Below are 27,953 nucleotides of genomic sequence, written 5' to 3' on the forward strand. Positions count from 1 at the left end.
GTCTTGTTTTAGGATGAAGGAGATAGTATCAAGCCAGTGCCAAGGTGCCCATAGGCAATCACGCGCTTTAGAAATATTTTACTTAATCAATCAAGGACTACTTAAGCCATCTTAGAACCATAAAGGGGACTTAAATTCCAAAAGTGCTTTGATAGAAATGTGCAGTACAGATGCTCATCACATGACTGAATTTCAACAGCAAAATTAAAGGTGAAAACTCTCAAACAATCCATTCCTTCAATTGAATGTTCTATACTTTGATGGTTATCAAACAGCTTCCCACCCGTTGCTCGGCTTCGGTTGTGCTGTTATGACTCTTGTAACTCTTATTTCCTAGCTGCCCTTCTTCATACGAAATCGTCATTTGCTTCTTGTGAAGTGCTTAAATGTTCCTAGTACCTCTAAGAAAGTGATGAATAGCGTGGCACATTTAAATAATACAGTAACACCAATATGTTCGGTTGGCAAAACTAACAACATTAATGAAAAAAGGAAACACATACAGATAAATGTATTTTAATTAAGATTAAATATATTATTCCAAGATATTTTTCAAATTGCACTTGTACTGCACTAATCAACAGCCAAAGGCAATAAAAAAGGTGGAAGTGAAATTTCAGATATCAACACTTGACAAAGAACGGCTGCCATGTAAAGCGACATACTGCTCCTAGGAACAAGAATACCTTTACACGAAAGAGTCATTTAACATTTTTGGGAGAAGTTGAAAAAAAGGATGAAATAGACATATATAAAAAGTGCTTACTTTTTCAGGGTTTATTTTACATACAGTATTTCAATGAAGCGCAGTATGGCTAGAAACCACAGCCTATACATAGTGTGAGATGACAGTCTTCTAAGTGTTATGGTTGATTCAGCACTGCTAACTAGCTTAAGCTACAAGCAAGTATGCCATGGCGGAGCTGAATACAAAACCATACGGTCTAGCACTGTTTAGGAGAATGTTAAATGACTCCATGAGCGCAAGAACATAAGTATAGTATTTATGTACATAACCGGTAGAAAACAACAAAACCAGCCCTAATAAAAATGACAACTAAAAATACCCCGCCCTGTATTTCACCAATTACTTCAAAAATGTACACACCCTAGCCAATCTGTGGTCAATGCAAAAGGACATGTTTATACAGATGGATAAAACAGAATTAAATTAAACAATTCCAACTTGAAAGTACATTACCATATTAGATGCAGGTATAGATCAATAGAATGTTGCTGGGCAGATTTATTGTCAGGGAAAAGTTACAGAACTCAACAAACTTGAACATGCTAGCTACTGAACTCATCCAAAGAAACTGCTTCATTTGGGTTGTAAGCATGCTTCCTCCGCTTTTGCTGGGCTCCCGCCACATCAGCTTTTCTCTCTGGCCCCAACAGTTCACATTAATTGCCTCTTTTCAATGATCAAAACAGAAAACATCTACCTCTATTGGTGTGATGTTTAACGCAAACAAAGTCTCTAACACACACAAAGAAAAGTTGTCCTTTTTTGATCAACAAACATGCAACAGCAGATGCGAAGGCAGTATGGGCCCATGGGACTTGCCAGTTGTGAGAGGTCAAATGCACTGTTCCTGGCAATCAATTTAAAATACAATCTATTGTGCAGCAGTAAGCCACAATGATGTTATGGATTTCATTTTTTGTTTTTCAGAGACAGTGTGTGCAGATTTCAGATCAGCAAAAATTGAACTAAACAGCACTGTCGAGTTCTACAGAAATGCAATTTATTGCATCTACGTATGCAGATGGGCAAAAAAAACTATGTATTTTTGTGAAACTAAACCTTTAACTATGACAATCTATGAGAATGGTGCAATTCAGTGACTGATGGGAGACTAACACAATGCAACCAGAAATTCCTACAGCAAATAGGCTGAATACTAGTTGACAGGCCTTAGTTTTTGATTCATATTACAGTCATCCGTCTAAGGTCGATGAAGTGTGTGGCCAATTGCTCTTCTGAAGTAAACCCCTACTTTCCCTTAGCCAGTACAAACAATTTTGCAGTGTTTATCATCAACAGGGTTTTGCACTCCATATATGGAAAAAGCTTGGCCTGCTCAAATTTAGTTCACAAGACTGGAAACCATTTTGTCTAACGCTGTACCCAACCTACACCATTATTTGCCAAAATAGGATAAAGACCTCTTTGTAATACCGGACTAATCTACAAAGAGGCCAGAGTTCACTACATTCTCTAGGAATCCCAGCTTAAATAGAAAGAGAAATTTAATGAAGAGACATCTGAGAATACTAAAAACTTCTATTGCAAAATTCACTGGGTTTTGCCAGTCTGCAGAAGGGTCAAAAAAGCTAACTTCTTCACTCTCATAAAAACTTGCTAGCCATGCATGCAACTTTATTGACCAACAGTGGAGCATGAGCCACACTCTTTGTGTTATGGTAAGGCGATAAGGTGTGGGTTTGGACTAAGTTTTGCACTGGCAGTCAGTGGCGCTGCTGTCAAATGCCACGCACAGACTTGAGAAAATACAAAATGGGGTAAACACTGAAGACTGTTCCGAGTGTGCTGTCCGCACATTCCCCGCACCAACTCAAGTGCATTAAGAACTCTATCTTGTGTAATAAACTCTATAGTAGACTGTTTTGGATCGCCACAAAGAGTAAGAGTTGTCAAATTTCAGAAGGTAAACACCTCGACCAGGATACTGATGGCTGCCAGCATACACTTCTTCATGACAGTCTCGTCTATACACTGGTACAATCTCGTCAAGATGAGGCTTGTTGGCATTCTTTTTGGTTTTCTCTTCATTGTTAGGGTTGTCTGACAAAGGAAAAAGAATAGATATGTGTTGCTAAACATTTAATTTGGCACGTAACTAAAGCAAGAGTGCAATTAAATTTGACATAACATAAAAACATAACATGTACATTTGTAAAGCGCACATATCACCCGAAGGTCTCAAGGCGCTGAATAACAGGTGTATATTGTTACCCAACTCAATGGTACTCATTTTATCAACCTCAGATGGATGAAAGGCTGAGTGGACCCGCCAGGATTAGAACCTGTGACCATGAGGTCGAACACAGGTCCCTACAGTGGATGCATTTGTCCACTGCGTCACCAGACCCGGCTAAAGACCCACACAAAATGAGCAAAATTGAGTTTGCAGGGTACCTGTGAATCTTTGTTGTATAGATATTTAGGTTTCATAGTACAGGAACAGAAAGAAGGCACTCATCACATGAGTTACTCAAAAAAATAATTCAACGTGGTTATCTTGTTAGCTACAATAGGTTTTCTTACAAAAGAAATGGGAGTATAACTATTTCCTGTACGACAGTTCGGAGTTACCAAGAAAACTCTAGGTGAAGTTCTGCTCAACTCAGTGCAGCACTGGCTGACCCCACTTTTGACCTGTTCATTAACAGTTTTAAGAAACACAAGGACAAAGAGTAGCCAGTGAGGTTTACCAGATAGAAGCAGTTATGATTTTAAGTAAAAGTAGGACACCTTTTCAAAAAGGTCATTGAAGGCTGTAAAACACCCTAAAAAATACCTAAGACCACGCGAAGATTAGATTTAATATTCCCATTCCACAGAAATGATCTATTCTAGATAAATAAACTCTTCATAGACCGAGAGAGTACTCGGTGTTAGAAGTTCAACCTCAGGAGAGAGGCAGCCTGGTCAGCCTGGAAGGACAAGCTACTTTGGTAACGCTTTATCTGGAAAAGACAGGATCTAGCTGCAGATTCCTTAGAGACCTCTCGAGGTTCTAGACTGGATCCAGAAAATTTTCCAGCAGTACATCCGTCGATCGCCAGAAGGCATCAAGTGACTCTTTAGCGATGTCTCCCGGATGGGACGCCAACTGAGTCTGCGCCAGTGTCAGTTTCTTTTCTGACTATCTTGTACTAACAATGTAGAGCCACCTAGATAAACAGCCTCTGGCAACAGTGTGCAAAAGGGGGAAAAGACTAATATCAACAAGTACAGAATTAAAGAAAAGAAGTAGAATGCAGAGAGGGAATATAGGAGCCAACAGGGCACTTAGTTCGCAGAGCGGGGAGGATGGATGGATCGGACTGGAATCTGTGGCTAGACCGTGTCTCTAGCATATAAGGAGTTACCAACGGGAGGTAACTTGTCCATCTGATAGGGACATTTAACATCAGATTCCTGATCTTAAAATCAAATACCTAAGTAATAGATTTCTCAGAAAGGGAGGTACCATGTCCATAAAAGCAGTTTGCACAGCCCCATAAAGCTTAAAGTACGCAACCATGTGCATTGACGTAGAGCAATGGAAGAGGCCCTAGCCCGACCAACAGAATCTGTAGTATCCACACCACAGCGGATCCCAAGTGTGGCAGTTTGCTGCCCATCTTGTACCTGGGAACAAGAGCATTCTGGGCTTCCTACGAGGGGAAAGGCAAGAGGTGCTCCAGAGTTCCGCAAGGGAGTGGGAGAAGCAGGCAAGCACACAAAAAGTGTTTAGAGAGCACAGAGCGGCACTGGAAGAGAAAATACGTCTACCACAAGCATCAAATTTCGCTAGCGGAATTTGGGTAATTTCACGGTCCGCGGAGAACGCGAAATTGCCCAAAATTCTGTGTTCCGCAACTTCGCGAATTTTTTTTGCTTGTTCGCCTTCTCAAATGCGTGTTCGCGAGATATTTCCCCCGAGCACGCAAACCGCGATTGCGAACAGTAAAAAAGCATTGCGAACAAGCAATTCTGCGTATTCGCGGAATTTGTTTGTTTGCAGAGATTTTCTACTGTTTCAGAGGTTTACGTAACGCGATTACGCAAATTCCGCCCACCCTTAGCGTAGAACACCAATCAAGGGGTCTTTTGACAATTCCACCGAATGAAGGTCTAAATCCAGGGCAATCTAAACTTGATGGAACATGTCCGTCAACCCAGACCTGGAGTCAGTAGCCTAACTGGGAGGAAACAGGAGGCTGGCAAAGATTCTAAGCCACTGGGGTCAGCCAAGCAATCAGTCAGATAGCACAGGGGGGCGGTACTGTGATCTGAATTGGAGGAGGACACACCCCACCTTCCGTAGTACTTCCACACCATGATCCTCAGAATAAAAACCCTGAGGAAGAAAGTCTGAGACAGTCAGCGCCATCCGCGGCGCAACAGAAGCGGGTCGACTTCGAGAAACCAACACCTTAATGTGTGAAGGAGCGTTGACGGCACCACAATTGGCAGACAAGAGCTCAACACCAACATTGGAGTCGGCAGATCAGAATGGGGAGCTGAAGGTTGAAGCCGCGACTGGCTGTGTACCGGCACGGCATAGGTGTTAGACACAAGAGAAGAGGCCGACCTAAATCCGAGGGCAGACCTGCCTACGGAGTCACAGGCACGATCTAAGGCACCTGTGAGGGCCTGAAGGGGCTCCACAGAGAAGAGAGGCGACAACCCGAGAGCAGAAAGAAGAGCATGACAATATTGTCTCATCTGGGTCAAAGACACCCCGGCCCCAGGATAGATGGGGAGACCTCATGCCTTGGCACTTCAACAGAAGAGTGGGGATCAGCGGTAGGCAACGAAGGCAGGATGCTCTGCGACTTGGCCCGCCAGCACAGAGGCTTACCTCCAGACATCGAAGGTGAATGACGCCTGCCGGAACGGCTCCTAGAAGGGACATGCGATCCATCCCTTGAAGGATTATGAGACCAAGGACGATGAGAAGACTTCAAAGTCTTTGACATCTGCTCTCCCGCAAGCTTCATGCAATCTTCCCTGCACGTCTTCAGTCGAAGCGGTTGACAAGAGTTGCACTTGTCAGAGTTGTGGTGCTCACCCAGACACTGCATGCAAATCGAGTGAAGATCTATAGCGGACATTTGTCGGCCACAGGACTCACAAGGTTTAAACCCTGAGGACATCGAAGAAAGGCACACTGTTCAGTCGATGAGAGATGTCAAGTAGGCTGGAAACCTTCAGAGGAACTGCACTGCGGATAGCAAGTTAGCGGGTAAAAGACAGAACTGTCGTTGATGCGTCGGGGGAGAACTTATATGGACTATGTTGATGTCACATCTGGGTGATGGAGTCGCTTGACGTCCTTCTGCCGATGCACGGAGGTACTGCCGGGAATATTTCTGGATCCGGTCTGACGCCTGGGGTGAATTCGAACATCAGAAATCTGCAGCTAGAAGTCTCTATCAGATTGAAAGTAAAAAACAAGCATTTGCAATGCAATAGGTCTCGGATTAGGAAAGTTTGAGCTATTGGTATTGTAAATTACATTTTTTATTTATGCGTTGGTTTTGAAAATAGCGAAATTAATAGCTTTGTCATTTACAATGTCAATAGTTTTTTTAACTTTCGCAAATGTGACACCTATTGCATTTGTAATGCAATATGTGTTGTATTTACGTGACTTAGATGTATTGATATTACAAATAACAATGGTTTTTAATTTTTTTAAATAATTAATACTTAAATGAAAGTTATTGTAATTTATAATGGCAATAGCTTAAACTTTTATAAATAACTTGTGAAGATTATGTTCAGTGTATTTTATTGCGACCAAAATCCAAGAACAGAAGTGAAATATTAACATCTTTTTGTGATATTTGTAATAAAGCTTGAAACATTGAGAGAACATATTTGAACCAGTTGTTGTTGAATGGTTGCACAGATTGATGCTGTGGTGGCGACGAGTGATGCTGTGGCGTTCAGTGATGCCTTGGTGGTGCTGAGGGATGCCGTGGTGGTGCTGAGGGATGCCGTGGTGGTGCTGAGGGATGCCGTGGTGGTGCTGAGGGATGCCGTGGTGGTGCTGAGGGATGCCGTGGTGGTGCTGAGGGATGCCGTGGTGGTGCTGAGGGATGCCGTGGTGGTGCTGAGGGATGCCGTGGTGGTGCTGAGGGATGCCGTGGTGGTGCTGAGGGATGCCGTGGTGGTGCTGAGGGATGCCGTGGTGGTGCTGAGGGATGCCGTGGTGGTGCTGAGGGATGCCGTGGTGGTGCTGAGTGATGCCGTGGTGGTGCTGAGTGATGCCGTGGTGGTGCTGAGTGATGCCGTGGTGGTGCTGAGTGATGCCGTGGTGATGCGGAGTGATGCCGTGGTGATGCAATAGATAGAGAGAGGGCCATAGAGAGAGGGCCATAGAGAGATAGAGGGAGGGCGATAGACAGATAGAGGGAGGGCGATAGACAGATAGAGGGAGGGCGATAGACAGATAGAGGGAGGGCGATAGACAGATAGAGGGAGGGCGATAGACAGATAGAGGGAGGGCGATAGACAGATAGAGGGAGGGACGATAGACAGATAGAGGGAGGGACGATAGACAGATAGAGGGAGGGACGATAGACAGATAGAGAGAGGGCGATAGACAGATAGAGAGAGGGCGATAGACAGATAGAGAGAGGGCGATAGACAGATAGAGAGAGGGCGATAGACAGATAGAGAGAGGGCGATAGACAGATAGAGGGAGGGCGATAGACAGATAGAGGGAGGGCGATAGACAGATAGAGGGAGGGCGATAGATAGAGGGAGGGCGATAGACAGATAGAGGGAGGGCGATAGACAGATAGAGGGAGGGCGATAGACAGGTAAGAGTGAGGGCCATAGATAGATAAGAGTGAGGGCCATAGATAGAGTGAGGGCCATAGATAGATAGAGTGAGGGCCATAGATAGATAGAGTGAGGGCCATAGATAGATAGAGTGAGGGTGTTGCTCTTGTCCAGTCATGTCTAGCTGGGCACTGATGTAAGTCAGCAGCTGAGAAGCTGAAAAAAATGTGGTTAAAACTTTTTACTGTCATAGGACATCAGGCAGCTCTCAGACTTGCAAAGGCAGTACTTTTTTTTAAACCACTGTGGGCTGGGGTGTCACTCTATCCCAGGCCAGGTGGAGGGGTCGAGATGTTTCACTAAATTCTACGAAGGGGTCGTGACCTTGGCAACTTCCTTTTAGTTTTGTCACTAATTACTACGGATTCACTTAGAAATATTATTTCCTTTCCATGGCCGATCTGTTTTGAGAAACTGAGACTGCTCTTAAAGACCAGGCGAACAGAAAAACTAACACTAACATATTTGCCTTTTTCTCTTTTGGACGAAAACAGCGTCCCACCTAAACGGGCAGCTAATTCCCATGCTTGGAGTCTTGCTGCGATAAACAGTCTGTCTACGGTCCCTGCTATCTGGAAGTTCCGACAAATATGTCATGAAATCTAAATAGCTGCCTACATGGAGGGGCGAGGGAGGGCCTATAGTATTATCGGAAAATCGAGAGAAAACTAGCTTTTTTGACACTAGATAAACGACGAGCAGCCACCGAGGGAGGACTGCTTGCTGGGCACAGGGGGCTGGAGGAGATGGGGGCAGCTGCCAGCATGAAAAGAACCCTCAAGGGCCAGGTAAGCCCCTGGCACTTTCTACGCCGTATATCAAGCAAGCCAAAGGACCCACTAAAGGTTGCTATGGCTGGATGAGAAGGGAACACGCTGCATTGAACCAGATATACAGAAGACGGTTGGCCAAAACACAGACACACCACTGCAGCAAAAGTATTCTCATTTTCCCAACGGATGCGGGACTTTAGGTATTCTTCACATACCGACTGATGAAAATACTCACTTTCGTTTTTTTAGGGAAAAAAGTACATTTTACAAATTCATTTGGGACAGTTGCTGGTCTTTAATTTATTCACCTTCAAATAAGATGCACATATGAACATTCCAGGCGACAGATCTGGGCAGGCAGGAAGTGGGATAAGGGAGGGGGTGGCAAATGGTGAGCATTTCACGGCCACTTTGATGTTCTCAGTTGCCACGCGTCTCACTGAGAACATCAAAGCGGCTGCGAAAATGCTCCCAAAGGCTGGTCTGACAAATTGTGCGTGCGCCCGGCGCACATGCACTGTGCCCAATCCGCCTGCAGACTTTGGGAGCATCTTTGAAAGCCCCCTTACTATACTCTCGCAGAACAACGCATGCGCGTTGGTTCAGCGAGACCTAAAAAACACGTATGCTAACTGTTTGAAGCTGGGTCTCTAGTTACCAGAGGTATGCACCCTGTACAAGTAGGGACCACAATCCTAGTCAGGGTAAGCTAGATACACACTAAAAGATAACCTGTGCTCGCCCTCTGGTAGCCTGGCACAGAGAAGTCAGGCCTATCTAAAAAGGCAATGTGTAAAGTATTTGTGCAGCACACACACAAACACCACAAAAATACTCCACACAAGTTTAGAATAGAGAATAATTTTATGAGTAAAACAAGACCAAAACCAATAAGTAGAACCAGTAATACATTCTAAAGAATAAACCAAAAATAGCGCCTAGAATTCAACAGCACTAAGGGGTAACTTGAGATTGCGCTAGACCGGGGTAAATTCAAAGTTCAGGGCAAACACAATGGAGGACAGGCCGGGTACAGGACAGGAAGTGGTTGTGAGAAGTTGGCCCGATATGCAACGTTCGCTATTCTAGCGACCGCTATGTATCGTTCCAACAACCCTTATGGTGTTTGGTTGTAAGTCAACCTATAGACCAGCTATCCTAGTAGCGTGGATACGAGCAGTCTAAGGCTAAAGACTCGAGAGGGCGCGTTAAGCAAGCTGTTTACCACACATGTACCCCTTGAACACCCAGTGAAAGGACACCACACAAGTGTTATGAAAATAAACAGGATATTTATTAAGATTCACAACAGCCCTGGACTCTTTATGAGGACAGGGTACTAAGCACAAACCAAATCTCTTAGGAAAATACTTCAAGTGCACAATTAACACAAGTGTCCGAGGACACGGAAAGTTTAAGGTCTCGGGCGGACCCGATAAGGCAAGTCGGAAGCGAGGGACTCGGGACCCTAGAGTAAAGAGGCTATGCAGGCACCGAAATGCCGAGTTACCTAGCCACGAGGGCTGCGGCTGCACAAGTCTTACAGGCGTCGGGGTCTTTGCTGACGAGCCAGAAGCCGGAAGAAAAGGAGTTGCTGGCCGGCGACCAGTGATGAATAGTTCGTAGAGATCCAAGCCTGGATCAGAGATTGTTGATACCTGAAAGCAGAGGGGACCAAGTTCGTACTACTAGCCAGTAGTCAGAGGGTACCAGGATGGCACCGGTTGGCCGTCACCTCGACCAGGTGAGTGGGCGACGCTAGGCTCTGCAGTCTCACGGACCAGGAGGCGTTGTCGGCGACCACGGCGGAGGTGCGAGCTGTCCCACGAAGGATGATGCTGTCGGCGTCGCTGGGCCCAGGATGGGGCAACAAGCCTTGGCAGATCTCAGGGCCACGTGGTGGGCCTAAGATGGCGTCTTGAGTGGACCAGGAGGGTCTGGGGTGCTTCTCGCAAAGATGGAAGCAAGGGCCAGTCTGGAGCAACCAGACCAGCAGTGTTGATTGTCAGATGTCGTCACAGAAGGGCACAAGCCAGCGGCTAGTGACCAGATAACTTGCTGAGCAGCGAGCAGAAGGGCCCCACGCAGATCGTGGAGATGCTGGGAGACTGCACTTCGGTGCTGGAGCGGCTCAGGGTCGGGGCTTCTCAGACCCCAGAGCACTCACCAGGGAATCGCTTCGATGGTCGTGCTGGTTAAGAGCGTGCAGGTTCTGATGATGGCCGGTCCCTCGAGGTCTCGTCGCACCCACAGATCACAGCTGAGCTGATGACGCGGGTAGAGGTCAGAGGTGCCAGGGAAGCCGGTTCTCGTCGAGCTGGGCCATCGGATCCTTGAGGAAGGACTTGCAGCAAACCGCAGAGTTCTTAGATGGTGCCCGCTGATGCAGGGTGACTACTCCTTAGTCACAAGGGAGAAATCTTGAGAAGAGTCTTGAGTGTCCTTTCGTAGAAAGTAGTTCTTGATTCAAAGATGATCTAATTTGGAAGGGTCCCCGCTCCGGCCTTTATTCTAAAGAAAGGGGTGGGTACGTGACTAGGTCCTGCCCTAAGGGTGGGACCAGAAAGGGAGGTAGTTACACCCCTCTCCCCTGCCGGACTTTCCCCAGGCCAGGGCTGGTGCCCCTGGAACTGGTTCTGACCGGCAGATGCGTAGTGAGCACCGGGGTGCCACTCCGCAGTCACCTTCTCGCAAAAGCCCTACCTACCCAGAATACACAAACCCTGTCTGGGACGGTGCGAACACCGCCCTCGACAGGAAACCCTTTGTCCAAGCTCTCCTCGCTGGAAGGACTCCCAGCAGCAGGAGGTCAGACTCGTGTCTGTGGTGGCAGCATCCATTTTGTGGAGCTGAGGCTTTAGTTAACTTTAACCGGGGTTCACAGTTACGTACATGTCGTGTCCCTCTAGAAGGGCGGAATGCTAACCTCGTCGCCAGAGTTGGTGAGAGGGCAGCATCCCGATTCGTATGACACCTTAATCGACATGTCTTGATAACGCGACACCGAAGTTACCGATGTGGTACGCGTTATCATGGAACAGCCATTGGGTCTTGATTCCGCAAGCTGCAACCGGGCTCGGCTCGGGCCAGAACCTAGTTCACACGAGCCCATGCACTCTGCCTTCAGGATTGTCAAGGCCTGCCATAGGAGTGACTGATAGGAACTCGAGTGTCCATTGTATGGTTAGATATAGGGCTACTATATCTAAAGCAAAGTGTGATTACACGACTTCGCCCCAGCTGCCATGCAGCCAGTTGTGTCAAATTTAGGAGGCCAGCCAGGGGTGGCATAATACATGCTGCAGCCCCTGACGGCCCTGGGTACACCTATGCCCTGAGTTACAGGGTCTGATAAGGTGGCCCAGTACCAATTGGTAAATGCACCTAGGGTACATATTGTAATTTAGAAAGAGAACAGCCAGGCTGTGGGTCTGATTAGCAGGCCCACAGCCAGAGAAAGTCGTAAACCAGTGAAACAAAAGCAAAAAATCTGGGTGATCATAGGATTGCAGACCCTACTCTCCTACAGTGGTCATACAGGGGGAGTAGTGACCCCAAGGGTCAGTAGCCCTTTGGCTACTACCCTACACTCCCCATACTGCCATACATTCAATATTTAGGAGAGTCCCTGGCACCAGAGAAGCACATCCTGACGACCTAAGAAGAGAGAGGACACCAAAGAGCCGCAAAAGCAGAGAGGAAAGAAGAAGCAGATGACCTGGTACCAGTCCCGTTGGCCTGTCTGCATCCCTCTTCGAAAACTGTGCCAAAGTCGACTTGTCCTGCAGCTGCTGACTCAAGAACCTTGGGAGGACTGCCGGTCTTCAATAAAGACCCAAGACCTCCTGTGAGCAGAAGATCTACTCTCCCGCAACCTGCAGAAACTCCAAAGCAAAGACCCGGAAGCCTCCGGAATCGCCAGAACCAGACAACTAAAACCACCACTGTACCGGTCACCTTCGGACAGAGCTGATGTGCATCACTAGTGTCAACAAGGTTCCCTAGCCTTCCAGAGCCCGAGTCCATTGTGGTTTCACCCCTTGTGGACTCCCAGACGTCCCCTGCAGTCTTTGCACACAGGCCGCCTCAACCGGGACTGCTCCCAGTAAGTAAATCTGCCACCTAAAGACACCTCTGCATCCGTCGCCCCCGGGCAGTGGAGATGACACCAGGTGTCCCTACGTCCCAGAGTACCACAAGCCTTTTTTTGCAGAGTTTTTTATAGCGCGAACTAGACCGAATCGGGTATCCAAGCGCTTTACATAGGGCCAGTTATGTTACATGAGGACACACATTAATTTTAGGCACAGGGAGATTAAGTGATTTGCCCAAAATCACAGGAGGTTTTGGCGTTGTTACAGAGACTCGAACCCAGATCCGAGGTAGAGCGCCCTAGCCGTTAGGCCAACTCCTTGAACGAATATGCTACTTATCAGTATGCATCTGTTCTTGGCATGTAGGGCTGCTGACATTCATATCTGTGCATAGATCGCCGCCTAGTGTTGGGTCCGGATGATTGCACATTGTTGTCCTGGAAGAGTCTTCCAAGTATCACAAGATAGGTGGCTCCTCCCCTGGACTACAGTGCGCATAGCATCGACTCCATCCCCAGATTGTTTTTAGCCATTGTGGCAAAGATGGAGTGTAACACTGTGAGTGATGACCATGCTAAGAGTAATTCTGAGTGCTGCAGCCGCTCCAGGCACCGGGGAGGAGGGCGGGCGATATGAATGTCAGCAGCCCTACATGCCAAGAACAGATGCCTACTGGTAAGCAGCATATTAGGTTCGAGGCATGTGGGCTGCTGAATTCATATCTGTGCATAGAATACATAGCAGTCCCTCCATTAGCGGCGGCCGCCTGTGCCAGCTGCAGCAGTTTGAAAAAGTGTTTTTAGAACAGCCTGCCCTTCAGCTGCCTGCTGTTTGGAGAGCACATCTACACAGTAGTGTTTCATAAATGTGTGTGTGGTAGACCATGTGGCTGCTCTACACATGTCTTCTAAAGGAATATTTCCAAGGAAAGCCATGGAGGCCCCCAACTTTCGGGTGGAGTGGGCCCGTGGGGGAACCGTTAAAGTGTGCTTGGCTTTTTGATAGCAAATTTGAATGCACTTAACGATCCACCTGGCTATACCTGCTTTGGAAATGGGGTTGCCTTTGTGTTGTGGCGAAAAGGCAACAAATAGTTGTTTTGTTTTCCGAAAATCTTTGGTCCTATCATTGTTGTACATTAGAGCTCTTTTGACGTCTAGTGTGTGGAGCATTCTTTCCGCCACTGACTCAGGATTTTGGAAGAGCACTGGCAGTTCTATAGTCTGATTGATATGGAACTGTGAAACCACTTTAGGAAGAAACTTAGGGTTAGTGCGGAGTACCACCCTGTTGGAGTGAATCTGTATGAATGGCTCCTGGATAGTTAGTGCCTGGAGTTCACTAACTCGTCGCAGCGATGTGATTGCTATCAGGAAAGCCACTTTCCACGCAAGAACTGAATCTCGCAGGAGTGCAGAGGCTCAAAAGGTGGACCCATCAGTCTGCTGAGGACCACATTTAGGTTCCATTCAGGAGCTGGTGGGTGTCGTGGAGGAATAACTTGTCGGAGTCCCTCCAGAAAGGCTTTAATGGCAGGCTCTCTGAAAAGTGAGAGATGCCTGTTTTGGAGATAAGCTGCTATGGCGGACAAATGTATACGAATGGAAGCATAGGCCAGATTGCATTTGTATAGATGTAACAGATAACAAATGATGTTGTGAGTAGATGCGTCTAGCAGGTTGATGTTGTGGTCTGCACAATAAATGACAAACCGCTTCCATTTCGCTGCATAACATGCTCTGGTGGTGGGCTTTCTTGCCTCCCTTATGATATCCATCAGGCAGGAGGCAAGTTGAGGTAGCCAAATTCTAAGAACTCAGGAGCCAGATCGCCAGGTTGAGCTGTTGCGGATCTGGATGCTGAATGTCGCCATGGCTCTGCGTCAAAAGCCTGGGTGTGAGGTGCAGCCTTTGATGCAGTACCACGGATAGTTCTAGAAACGTGGTGTACCATGGTTGGCGTGCCCACGTCGGAGCAACCAGGAGGAGTGTCATCGAGTGTTGCTTCAGCTTGCGTGCCACCAGCTCTATTAGAGGTGCTGGGGGAAAAGCGTACGCAAATATGCCTGACCAGTTCATCCATATCGCATTGCCCTACGACTGTGGTTGTAGGAACCTGGCGGCAAAGCTTTGGCATTTGGCGTTTTCCTTTGTGGCGAACAGGTCTATCTCTGGATGACCCCACTGCTGAAAGTACGGGTGGAGTACTGATGGGTGTATCTCCCACTCGTGCATTTGGTGGCTGAGCAGGTCCGCCATCTGATTGTCTTTGCCCGGGAGGTGTTCCGCCATGAGGAAGATGTTCCTCTGAATGGCCCACTTCCACATGCTCTGAGCCAGATGAGACAACTGTGGAGAGTGTGTACCTCCCTGTTTTTGTATGTAGTACATGGCCGTCATGTTGTCCGTCCGGATCAACACGACCTTGTTGCACAGATGTACTTTGAATGCTTTCATCGCCATGAAGATAGCCATCAGTTCTAGAAGGTTGATGTGCATCCTCTGTTGCTGCGCTGTCCATAGCCCCTGCACTGTGTAGTGGAGTACATGAGGTCCCCAGCCCTGGAGAGATGCGTCGGTCGTCAGTATAATCTGTGGCACAGGCTCCTGGAACGGTCGGCCCCTGCAAAGGTTTTGTGGATTCCACCAATGCATAGAGTTGTATGCACGACCGGTCACCAACAATAGGTCTTTCAACTGTCCGTGAGCCTGATTCCACTGACGTGCTAAGCACTCCTGAAGCGGACGCATATGTAGCCTCGCGTGCGGGACTATGAAGATGCAGGAGGCCATCATGCCTATCAACTGCATGAACACTCGTGCCGGAAGCGAGTGTTGTGGGCTGAATTTTTGTATCAGCAATTGCATGCTGTTGATCCACACTGAATTTGGCTGTGCTTTGGCTGCCAGAGTATCTATTGTCGCGCCCAGATACTGCCGTACATGGGCAGGCTGAAGGTGGGACTTTGGATAATTCAGTGAAAACCTCAGATCGTGAAGAAGGTGAATGGTGTGGGACATGTGGGCGGCCCACAGCTTGGCCGACTTCTCATGGACAAGCCAGTCGTCCAGATAAGGGTAGACGTGAACGTTCTGTCTCCGTAGGTGTGCAGCCACTGTCGCCAGGCACTTTGTAAACACCCTGGGTGCCGTCGTGACTCCGAAAGGGAGGACCTTGAATTGATAATGCCGATTCTGAATGGTGAACCTGAGGTATTTTCTGTGTGACGGGTGTAGCGGAATATGGAAATATGCATCCTTCTGATCTAATGTTGCGAGGAAATCTCCCTGACTGAGTAACGGTAAAACCTGGTGCAATGTGAGCATGTGAAAGTGTTCTGATAGAATGTACTGGTTCAGGGGTCTGAGGTCCAGTATGGGTCTGAGGGACCCGTCCTTTTTTGGGATCAAGAAGTACAGCGAGTACACCCCTGTACCTCTTTCCTCCACCGGCACGAGCTCTATTGAACTTTTTTGCAGCATGACGACTACCTCCTGCTGCAATAAGTGCAAATGCTCTGTGGACATAGGACGGTGTCTTGGGGGTATGTTGGGTGGAGTGGATGTTCACTCCAGAAAATAACCGTACTGGATAAGCTTCCTCACCCACCTGTCTGTAGTGATGGAGTTCTAGACTGGCAGGAACTGTTGTAGTCTCTCCCGACCGGTGTGGTATGGTCGGGGGGCAGTGACAAGGCGTCACTGCTTGTTAGTGGTGGAGGATCGGGAGCTATTGTTTCCACGACCTCTGCCCTTGGCGCGGTTTCCACGGTAGCCACCTCTACTTTGTTTGGCGTAGGTGATCTGCGCGCCTCCCTTACTGTATTGTGTTTGCTGGGACAGCTGGCCTCTGGAAACTCCTCTATTGTTTGAGCGACGAAAAGAACCACCCCTGAACTGCTGCGATTGTAGAGCCCCCCCATAGACTTTGCAGTCTCAGTGTCCTTTTTGATCTTTTCCAAGGTGGTGTCCACCTCTGGTCCAAATAAGTGATCAGGGTTTACAGGCTGATTTAGTATGGTGGTTTGTATCTTGGGCTTGAAACCGGAGATTCTCAGCCAGGCATGTCGCCGTAACATCACACTTGTGTTGATCGCCCTGGCCGCGAAGGTCCCTTGGTTTAGGTAGGGTCCCCAGGCGCCGGTTTGTACTTTTTCTCAATTCTGGGGTTTATCACACTGGCCCTCGTGGTCTCTTTAAAAATGTTTCCAGCATGTTTTAAGACACCCTTTAGCATTGGCAGAGTCTTGACAGTTCTTTCTGAGGTGGAGAAGGTGTCAAACAAAAAATCCACTTCAATAGGGTCAGCATGGAGCTGGACATCATGATTTTTGGCTGCCCTTTCAATAAGTGCATTAAACGCCGCCGAGTCTTCAGTAGGCGAGGTTTTCACAGCATACACATGACTGTCTGGGGCAGTGTGTGGATCTCCTGGGTCAGCAGCGTCTGCCCAGGGTTCATTGAGATCTTCAGGATCAGTGTCTATAGGATAGTTGTACTCCTCATTGTCACCTTCCCCTATCTCCACATCCGAGTAAGTGGGCGAGATATGAGCAGTGTCTTGGACATGTGGCGATATAGGTTCGACAAGAAGGGGTGATTTAGTCGAATCCTTCTTTTTCAGTGGAATTTTATATGACTCCATAGGCCGTTCCGGGGCGATCTTTCGCTTGTAAATAGAAAGTCTACCCGTGTCTGAGTCGATGAATTGTCTCGACTGCTCTTCAAGCGGAGGCTGTCGGTGCTTCGTGACCACTTCCGCAGTTGTGGGCTTTGGCCCCGTGGACACCTTCTTGGACGCTTCGACGGCCGTCTTAGGGGCGAAGGCCTTGGGTACCACTTTCGGCGGCAGCTTGAACTGGATGGGCGCCGACGATTTTTGAGGTTTAGTGGTAGGCTTCGTTGGTGGAGTATCCTTCGGTCCGACAGTTGAAGCCTTCTCTTTAATGCGTTTCAGCGATTCCGACACCTGCTTCGAAAAGGAGGCGGACGGCTGTGTCGACTCGATGGGTTCCTTCGAGCCACCGCCAGGCGTGGACTCAAGGTTAGTACCGCTCTTAGCCTTGTCTGGTCGATGCGTAGGATCGAGAACCTTCTGAGCTCCGAGTCCTTTGTCTGTGTCGACGGCCATCGGCGCCGATTTTTTCGGGTCGACGTCCTTGACCAGTTTTTTCGGTGTCCCAGTCTTCGGCTCAACACCCTTGAGCGACCTCACTGGGTCGATAACACCTTTTTGATTCGTCGGTGCCGCTGGTTCAGAGGACTTCGAGCCAACCAAAGCAATACGCACTTTTGGTTTCGATTTTGCCTCCAGTGCTTTCGGTTGCGTAGACACTGATGCTTTCTCTTTCGGTTTCGATCGGTCAACCAGTGGCTCGTTAGAAATGTCCGAAGCCGGGCCTTGAGGCGAGGCTGTAGAACCAAGTGTACGATCTCGGGTAAGGCCATGTGGCGATCCCTCGACCTGAGCCTTATTAAGTGTCTTGGTCTCAGCCTCCGTACCAACGGTCGGGCCTAGCTCCTCGCTCGAGCTATCTTCCACGGCCCCAAAGGCCCCATCGTCGTCTCCTACCTCATCGACGACGTCTTCATTATCGACCATTTCAATATCAGCGTTGTTTCTGGAGTCGATCTCCGATGCAGGATCAGACAGGTTCTCTCGAACTTCCTGCTCGACTCCCTCATCCTCCTCGGTATCGAAAATGTTCACCGGGTCAGGTGCCGTCTGCTGGGCCACCTTGTGCGCTGCGCGTTGAAGTCGAATCGTCTTCTTGGAGCGGAAACGAGAACAAGCCATACAGCTGGCTTCATCGTGATCCGTAGACAGGCACTTGTTGCACACCGGGTGGACGTCGATGTGAGGATATTTTGAGTTGCAAACGGGGCATCTCTTGAACGGGCTGCGTTCCATGATGGTTTGTCGATAAGGCCTCTGGCGTCGACCGGGCCTTCAGTGCCGAAAAGCCACGCGGCTCCTCTGGACGTCCGGCTCGGGAACTGAGCTGGAACAAAAACTGGGCACCGATCGCAAGACAATACCGACGATAACTAAAGGCCTTTGGGCCAAAAGGAAAGTTTTTTATCGATTCTGAACTTGAGTTAACAAATATGCATCCGAACCCAATGGCGGAAAAAAAAATCTGGGGATGGAGTCGATGCCCATGCGCACTGTAGTCCAGGGGAGGAGCCACCTATCTCGTGATACTTCGAAGACTCTTCCAGGACAACAATGTGCAATCATCCGGACCCAACACTAGGCGGCGATCTATGCACAGATATGAATTCAGCAGCCCACATGCCTCGAACACACCCCCATCCCCCTGCTGATGGTATTCTGTTAGTGCTACCTTGGATCTTGTCCACCACTTGCCTTAACTCCTGGAGATTGGTCAGTACTATTGCTGTTTGCAGATCTTGTTCTTCCTTCCATAGGATGACAATGCAAACCTCAGAAATTGCACTGTGTCCACTTTTTAAAGTGAAAAGAATTTATATTTAAAAATGTACTTACCTGAACGATTTTTCTCTGTTGCCTAAACATATATAAAGATTCATGTTATTTTTATAAATTGGTGTGGATCTCCTTCTTGAGTCATGTGCGTCATTTATTGATCATTGTGTGTATTTGCAAATGTCTTGCACTCATCTGTGTTAAGCCTAAAACTGCTCGATCACACTATCACCCAACAGAGCCCTTTGGGATTGTATAGCAAGCCCCTGTCACTCATAAGGGAATTCCTGGACTCTTTACACCGTACATCAGGTTCTTGATATATCACACACAGAGTCAGCATCCTAAAATTGGGAAGATCAATAGCTGAAAGAGAACATGGGATAAAAGAAGGTGAAGCAGAGAGGATTAGAAATGGAAGACTTGCGTTTTTAAAGGGGAACAGTACAGAGACTAAGCAGTAGATGTCCTGCAAAGGGACACTGGCAGCAGATGATGGGTGAGAGCTCAAATTGCACTCCTCAAGCAAACATCCTTCCCGCCTGCTTCCCTTCCCCCATCTGATACATTACTTTTGCTTCTATTGAAATTCAGACTAGTACGTTAAATTGCATCACTAAATTGAACCACAGAACATTTTCAGCTTGGAAACAGCATACTGGCACCTCGATTGCAAAGTCGCTTCAGCCTGTACATGAACAGTCAGGTCATGTCAGCAGCCAGCAGTGGTGAGTACCAGGCAGATCTCAGTGCCATGGCTAGAGTAGTGTAAGGCTATAAAGAACGGATTGAATGACATGTCTTGTAGATTAGGTTGGTGCATAAAACATTCACCTCCCTGATTCTCAAACACGCACGCTCCTCTCCTTAACAGAAAAAGGGGGAAAAAACAACAGTAACAATTCACTCCTAGCTCATAATGCAGAATTTGTGTATTCTACAAAGATGATAATCCTGATCACTAAAATGATACTAAGAGTACACAGGGACAAGATCAGAATTTCTTAGGATCAGTCCGTTTACGATCGAAGATTTCACTTTGGAAAAATTATTTGTGTGACAAAGAGCCTCTAAAAATAGGACAGTCAGTCCATACTCCTTTTTAAAAGGGTACATAGTGAGACAGGAGCGTGCAGATTTGTGGCATCTTTGAGTTTCCACCAAACAATGATCAACCCTGTCCTCTGCAGGTGCTGGAGCTTGAATATTTCACAATGTTGATAATTCTGTGCCTTAGGATCAAGAAGATGGAATATAGGAATAGAAAAATTCTCAGAAGAATCACAACGGAGGTCTACTAGCCTGGTGTGACCTCGAGTAAAAGGATGTAAAAAAATGACGTTTAAAAGGAGCATACCTTGATGAATAAGAACATGTTGCCCTGTAGAGAAGAAGCTGGTTAAACAGAAAAAAGAATCCAACTAGAGGTAGCTTAATAAACAAACAAAAAATACAGGAATATTCTGGGAGGTAGTCATATAAGACCTTGTTAAGTATCAGTTTAACGCACTCTTACATCTCTAATATATGATCGATGGAGCATTTTGAAAATCTATTCAGGGGCTCTAATGTAGACAGTGAAGATACTGCTAAATAAGGCCTCTCTAACAAATATTTTAATTTGGACACGTACAGTAAAATAAAACTGTGCCTTGTTCACATTAGGTCAGAAAACAAATGGGAAAAGCAAGCCAACAAAAAATAAAGCACTAGGAACAGCCAGAATTCCCTCCAGATGCAAATTTTGCATACCACATCAAAAAGATTGATGGCTTACAAAACGGTATACTGCTTTCCATTTACAAGAGCAGGGGTAATAGTTCACAGTCATGTTGGTCAAAATGTTTTCTCGAAATTCCCTACATCAGTAACCCAGATATTGCTAGGAAATCACAAGGTACTACAGCCTATACAAAACAAGTTAACAAAGGATTTAGCTGCTAAAGATCAAGTTCTTGTATTGCAACATCTGTAATTAAAGCCCTAATTTATAAACCGAGAAAACAACAACGCATGTCCTATCAATTCTGGACTGCAGTCCAGCTTTCTAAAGGAGACTGTAGGTAAAGTCTGAAAGATTACAGAAGGGCCCGCTACGAAGATATGCCATTATGTGCTTCTACTCTTGTCCATTTAAATAAGAACTGGTTTACCAGGTCAAAGATGCAATGTATTTTGGTTCCCAAAGGTGAGAGGGGAGCATTAAATAGGGAATTGTAGGAAATTGGCTCTGTATAAGGAATGCCAATACATGGTATACCGTGCACAGAGGCCAGGGGTTCCCCAAAAGTGCTCTATTAGTGGTAGTGTGGGCAAGCAGCCTTAGGCCTAACACAGAGAAGTGAAAGATATTTATTGCACAACATTGACCAATAAGGGTCACAACTCAAAAAGGAGATCCACTCTAATTTTAGAAAAATAAACGTTGTTTGTTTTTTATTTTAAGACCAAGATCTTCGCAATAAGGCAAGTATGTTTTTAACTAAAAATACTTTAAACGTTAAAAAGTCGACAGTGCAATTTCTGAACAGTACAATGGTATACTATGGAGGAAAACAATAATGCAGTTTAACAAGTATACAGTTACATATCCAGTCTTCGGACACAAAGATCAGTAAGGGGCCAGGGTCAGGTGAGTACCAAAACTGCACCACCAGCGGAACAGGGGCGGCCAGGTGAAGAGATCAAAGTTGGAGTTCGGCCCAATGTGTTTAAGGGAGAATGGGGGTGCTTGGAGCCACATAGCTTGCACGCAAGTAGATCGGTGACAGGGGCCAAGCTTTGGGGGTTAGGACTAGCAGAGGGGTACCACAAAGCAGCACCAAACATACACCACTAGCAGCACAGGGGCAGCTGACTGCAGGGTGTAATTTCAACATCGGCGAACAATGCTTTTCAATGAGGATTCTGTTTTGGATAAACAGGGTGCAGGTGTCGCACCGGAGGTTGCAGGAGAGAGACCAACGACAGAAGAGGTAAGAAGAGATGTAACGGGTCGGAGAGACACAGTTGGTTCAGCTCACCAAGGCCCAGGTACTTTGGGTGCCTTTCGACGTTGCAGTCTTCTTACCGGTGTCGGTCATGGGAAGGGGGAGCCTCAGGAATCACACTGCAGGCGCTGTTGTGGAGGCCAGGAGAGTTCAGCCAACGCTGGATTTGAAGTCAGGATCGCTGGGGAGACTTCACTGGACAGGTAAGCCACTCAGACTTGGGCCAGGGGCGTTGGGTGCAGAGTGTATTTTGTATTTCTTGAGTTTTATATAGCGCTGGCTTGACCCGAAGGTATCAGAGCGCTTTACATTGTGAACAACGGCCAGTTATATCAATCATCATTTATACATTTAACAAGCACATTTCAAAGTGAATGCATAGATCATAGGCGGCAGAGAGGGGGAAGGGGAATCAGGGTAAGACTAGCTGAATAGGAGTGGGAGGGGGTATAGGCTTAGCGGGCAGAAGGAGAAAGACATTACCTCAAGGGAGAAAAGGATGAGTTCAGGGGATAATAATTGGGAGAGAGATAGCGTGGAATTAATAGGGATAGTGGACGAGAATTAAGAAGGGGGGGAGAGGAAGAAAGGGACAACAGTGATGTTATGGAAGCGGGTGAAGGGATAGGAGGGAGCTGGAGGGGGAGGGTGGGGAATGGAGTAAAGGCAGACCAGGGGGAGGGGACTTTGAGTATCGCCCGAGTGGGACCGTAGGAGAGAGGGGAGGGACAAAAGTACAACAAGATGGTGGGTCCAGGTCCGAGGCATCTTCGATAGTCAACAACAAAATGGCTCGCGGGTCAAAAGTCAGAGGGACAAAAGTCCCCGATACGAACCAGGGAGTAAAAATTAAATGCAAAGAGGGTAGAAGTCAAAGGGAGGTGTGCAGATCCATAGTCAAAGGCAGAGTGGGCAGGAGACGCGGATCCGCCTGGATTCAGTCCTTGTTAATGGATTCTTATGGACAGGGCCATTTTCTCTGAAGATTGGAGTCTTTTTCAAAGGCTGCAGTCCTGCCAGGATTTTCAGAGGTCGCTGGCTGCAAGAAAGGCAGCAGAGTCGTCGAAACTGGAGACAGGTTGGAAGGGCTGGGGCAAGGTAGACGTCACCTTCAGTCTTCTCTGCAGGGATGTCTTCTTTGGTCATCGCAGATATAATTTTCAGGACTGGGGAGCCACCTAAATACTGAATTTAGGGGTGTTTTTAGGAGAGTAGCAGGTAGGGCCAATGGGCATCATACCTGGTTTGACTACACCCTTAAATATGCCACCCTCATGTGGGAGGGTGCATAGCACTAGCCCTGGTTAGAGGGGTCTCTCCAACTTCAAGATAATGGGGACTGGAAGATGTCGTCCTCCTCCACCTTAAGGGTGGAGTTGGCAGTAGTGGGCACACCTCCTGTTCTTCTAGGTTTTCCTGACGTTTTTTTTCGCTCAAAGTGGGGATGTAAATTGGGGGCTGCCGTCTGCTGCTAGCAGCAGAGGCTGGGGGTCGCATTACAAATGGCGGCATGTCTTTGAAGCTTTTCCTTCGTGACACCTCTGCCCAGGAAGTGTATTGTTTCTGGTTCCAGAGAGCAGAGGCTCTCTACCCAGGGGTCTATAAACCTGTCTTGTATGGCCGCCTGCCTAAAGCCAGTCAAGTGTCCACACCAGGGTCGGTAGGCTTTCAGGGGGGAAGTCCGAGGTGCCCTCTGAATAAATGGTGCAATAAATCTCACACTGGCATCAGTGTGGATGTATTACAAGGAGTTGTTTGGTACCAAACTTTCCTGGTTTCAGTGAAGCCATCATGGTGCTGTAGAACTCCAGTTGTCGAGTTTCCAGCCCATGTACTGCTCAAGGCTTCCCTGGGACTTGCAATATTTAAGAATTGACAGGTATTGTATGGGCATATTTACTCATGCCAATATGTCCTCACCTGTGGTATAGTGCACTCTGTCTCAGGGCTGGGAGGCCTGCTGGAGGGGTGACTTACCTATAGTTAAGGCAGTGGTGGCTGGCATGGCTCCCGGGCAGAGTGCCATGTAGACTGTCGTTTTTCACCTCACAGGGGGGTGTTAGCTGTAAGGGCAGTGGCATAATGCTAGTGAGGGGGCTCCAGAGGACCCTCTTCAGCTCCCAGGGTCAAGGTACTCAGGGTATCATTTACTATCGACTTAAAGGGGGCAGAAGTACCCATTGTGGGTATGTCTTAGGGAAGAAGCACTGGCACAGGCACTCAAAACCAGGCAAAGAGTGGGGGCTAACCATGTCAAAAGCGGCACGTTCTCACACGACGCTTGATGTAGTCAGTGCTCTGTAATTTGTAAACAAATTTTATAAAGCCCAAATCTAACAACATCAATACTAGACTTGAGGAAAGGCAGTATGTTGAAAGGGTGGGGGACTGAGCAGCACGAAGGCTTAAAAGTGGTCAGTGGATCTTTCACCCCTGACTCGATAGGACTTGGGCTATGTTGCTGTGGAGGTGGGCTATGCTGTTCTCTTTGAGTTAACCCCCTTCCGAAGCCTTAAAAAGGGGCAACACAGTAGGGGACACTGCCTCATATGCACAGAAAGGTTGAGGGTGCGGGCTGTGGCCCTGCATTTCTGGAAGCACTCCAAGGCAGAGTCAGTTTTTTCTCCAAAAAGACATGTGTTGTCAATGGCACATTTATTAGCTGCTACACAAGTATGGGAGAGATACTCTTCTACCAAAGGGACAGGATAAAATATCAAACGGATGAGGACCCCATTGAACAGACGTGTCACTAGATATATGAGAAAACTAGAGCAGAAGTTAATAAAGCACCCAGTAGATTATCACGAAAAGGAGAAGTGAAAACTCGCAGTAAGGCTACCCGTCTCTAAGAGTACCAAGGGAAACCAAGGTTGTCTTCCCTGAATAAAGTCAGTGATATGTGAGAATTGACTGGAACGAAAAGTGGACAGGCAAACAATAAAAAGGAACTCGCCGCCCAGACCGTTCGGGTGATCATTTCAAAATAATATTTAATAAAGAGATCGTCCTTCCAGGGGACATAATCAGTGGCAATTAAACCACGTGAGACAATAAACTGAGCTCATTGTGTCTTACAACTATTTTATTGGTTTTTAATATTTTGTCCAGAAGATCTGTATACCACCGAAACGCTGAGTCAACCTATCATATTATTTGCTCTTTTGTATTATATGGTGGCAAACTGCAATGAAATCGGTTTTTTCTTTAAGTATTATGGCATTTTTGTAAGCTTTGTGATTGAGACGAATTGATTTTGCTTTTATAAAATAACAGATGATTGTACTAGAGAGATGTCAGTGATGTGATGTAGTACAAATCATGAATGTTTTTAGAAATTTTTATTGATGATATACTAGTGTATTTGAAGAAAATGCGGATATTTTTATGCTTTAAAGATTAATAATACATGAAATAAAAGACATTTTTACATTAAATAAGGTTCAATGTTTAGATAGCTGAGTGGATGGTAAATGAATGAGAGTTCCCATAAAGAAGATGAATATATAGGTGTGAGAATACAAGTGTGTATCACATAGGGACCTTTCATTGTTTTTTTAATTAGCTACTATTGAATGTCACTCAAATATGAAATTCAACCCAGTGTTTAGGGAGGTGTCTCCCATTGGTGTCATGGAGGGCCATATAAAGATTGGAAATGGCAGGATTCTATCAGAATTAGAATGTGGGTGAACCGGTTACAGCAAAGGTTGTAAAAGGCATTACTTTGGTCAAGGTCATGAGATGTTCGCTTAAGTGAGATGAAACCACTGGCTCCTCCTCGGTCACCATTGTGGCAGGGAATGACATGGATCGTGGTACTGGGTTGGTGAGGGGGTTCAGGCGGGCCATGTGCCCTTACACACTCCAGGGGCAAAAATATGAAGAAAACTAGTCAAAATGTAAAAAAAAGTTATAGAAGCGAGCTCTGGGTACACATTCAAAAGGACAGAAAGAAAAACAGATGTCAACTTGCAGGGGGGGGGGGGGGGGGGTGCTTTTATGTGGCTCCAGTATTCACTTCCAGGATTGGATGGAGTTGACGTGGAGCCAAACTACTCCACCAGCAGGCATGCAGGAGAAATGCTGCGAAAAATGGTTTTCCGGGCCTCCCTCTACAGGCCACGAACTTAAAACAGCCAATTCATTTCAGAGTAATTTTTTCCTGCTGAATTAGTGCAAAATGCAATTTAAGAATTGCCTGTATTTTTAATAATCCTCAGAGACATTGAAGCTTAAATAGAGTTAACAAAAAGAAACCTGTCCTTGCAAACCGAAGCCTTTTAATTTAATACAATATAAAATGTCCCAAGACAACTGTTCATATGAGCAGTATTCACAGGGCTCGCAGCACCAGAACCAGTGCTCTGAAATAGGGGGTTGGCATAAGGAGAAAAGGAATACTGAACAAAAATGGAGCTGCAGAGGTAAAAGGAGAAAAAATGGGGCATCCTTTCCTTTACATCACATTTATTTTTCAACCACCCTCCTTTTTCTAGAATCCCGATGACAGGGGGGAGGCCCTTTAGTTAAAAAAATAAAAAATAAAAAAAATAAAACGGAAATAAAACCCACAAGAGGCCCGTTGAGTATAGTGTGAGTATGGAAGATTTTCCTGAAGTGATTGGAGTGGAGTTTTGCTGTCCTACAAAGAGAAGGGAGGTGGAAGGCTAGGACCAGAGAGTCAGTGAGATAGGGACTAAGCTCCAGGAAGTTGAGGCGCAAGCCCAGCAGAATCAGTAATTTTTAAAATATGCAGACAAAACCTTCTGTAATTGGCTACAAGACTTCATATATCTTATAATTTTTTTTATTTCTTTAGTACATGTTTGAGTTTGACCAGAGTTCAGTTTGTTTACCTGTAAATGAGTGTTTGTTGATTCTACCTCTCACACCTCCACCTCATCCCTTTCTGTTTAAGTAGTACCGCTGGGGTTGCATTATCTTTTCCATGAGACTTGAATAACTTAAGAGGCAGTTTGTGATCAGAGAATGCTACTGGAAAAAATTCGAATCGTTTCTAGAGTTATTTGTAGTAGTCTATTTATATTTGATGTTAGAGTGAATTGACATAATACTCTTTTTGGTATTCAGACCATAGATTTAACCCTAAACTGAAGGCGCTTGGGATTTCTCTGGAGGCATATTTTGACATTAACAGCTTTTTTGCTTGCTTAAGAGTGAATTGACTAAGTAAACACAAGGAGATTATGGACGGAGTGCGGAAACTTTTCAGACACTCACCCCCGTCACAGATCTGGGTTGAATCAATCATCATTCTTTAGCTCACTTCGCCACCCTAGTTCAAACCCAGCCATACGCAAATCAGTCTTGACCCTGCTCCTTATGGGAACAGTCCAGACCGAACTGCCAAGCCATGTCTTCCCTGAATCGGAAACAAGCATCCTGGGACCAGTTTTGGGGTAACACCTATCATCAGTCAGGCTAGCTTGAATCCAGTGGCAAAGTGAGCAACCATCCCTCTTGAACATGGTATTTAACAGGGATTCATAGGTGCTGCCTCAATATATATATATATATATATATATATATATATATATATATATATATATATATATATATATATATATATATATATATATATATATATGTGAACTTCCTACCACTCTAATGGTCCTAACCACCCATCCATGGTTGGTTTAACACCTGTAACAGTTCTGCTTGTATGCTGACCCTCAAGTTATCCTTGAAAGGACCAAAGTAGGCTTACAGCGCCAACTACATTTGTTGTCTGCTTATTGTATCACCACCAGACTAAGTATTAACGTACAGAAAATTTGACCCTTTATTGCAAAATGCCTGGTGACAAGCTGGCCAGAACATTACAGAAATATATATATGTGGGCGTTATCTTGTAAAGATGTCTCACATGAAACCTGTACAGGGAAGCATTGTGGAGTAAAGTATTAACCAGCTTTGTTGACCTGATAAAGTGTGACACACTTTATCGTGGATACTCACTGGCTCTACTTCTGACAGTCTAAAGCATAAGTACTTTATTATCAAATTATACATTTGCGAAATTTATGGGGAACTT

At 46.4% G+C, this 27,953-nt stretch overlaps 1 protein-coding gene across 1 annotated transcript in view; it reads right to left on the reverse strand.

Annotated features, from left to right (window-relative positions):
* Nucleotides 1-500: 500 nt before the first annotated feature.
* Nucleotides 501-27,953, reverse strand: part of ACBD3 (acyl-CoA binding domain containing 3) — a 211,217-nt gene continuing 183,764 nt past the window's right edge. The window contains exon 8 of the mRNA XM_086926177.1: nt 501-2,809. Coding sequence (XP_086782303.1) covers nt 2,598-2,809 — 212 coding nt within the window. The 3' untranslated portion in view covers nt 501-2,597. The remainder of the gene's footprint in view (nt 2,810-27,953) is intronic.

This window comes from Lissotriton vulgaris, chromosome 6, assembly GCF_964263255.1.
Source record: "Lissotriton vulgaris chromosome 6, aLisVul1.2, whole genome shotgun sequence".
Taxonomy (NCBI): domain Eukaryota; kingdom Metazoa; phylum Chordata; class Amphibia; order Caudata; family Salamandridae; genus Lissotriton; species Lissotriton vulgaris.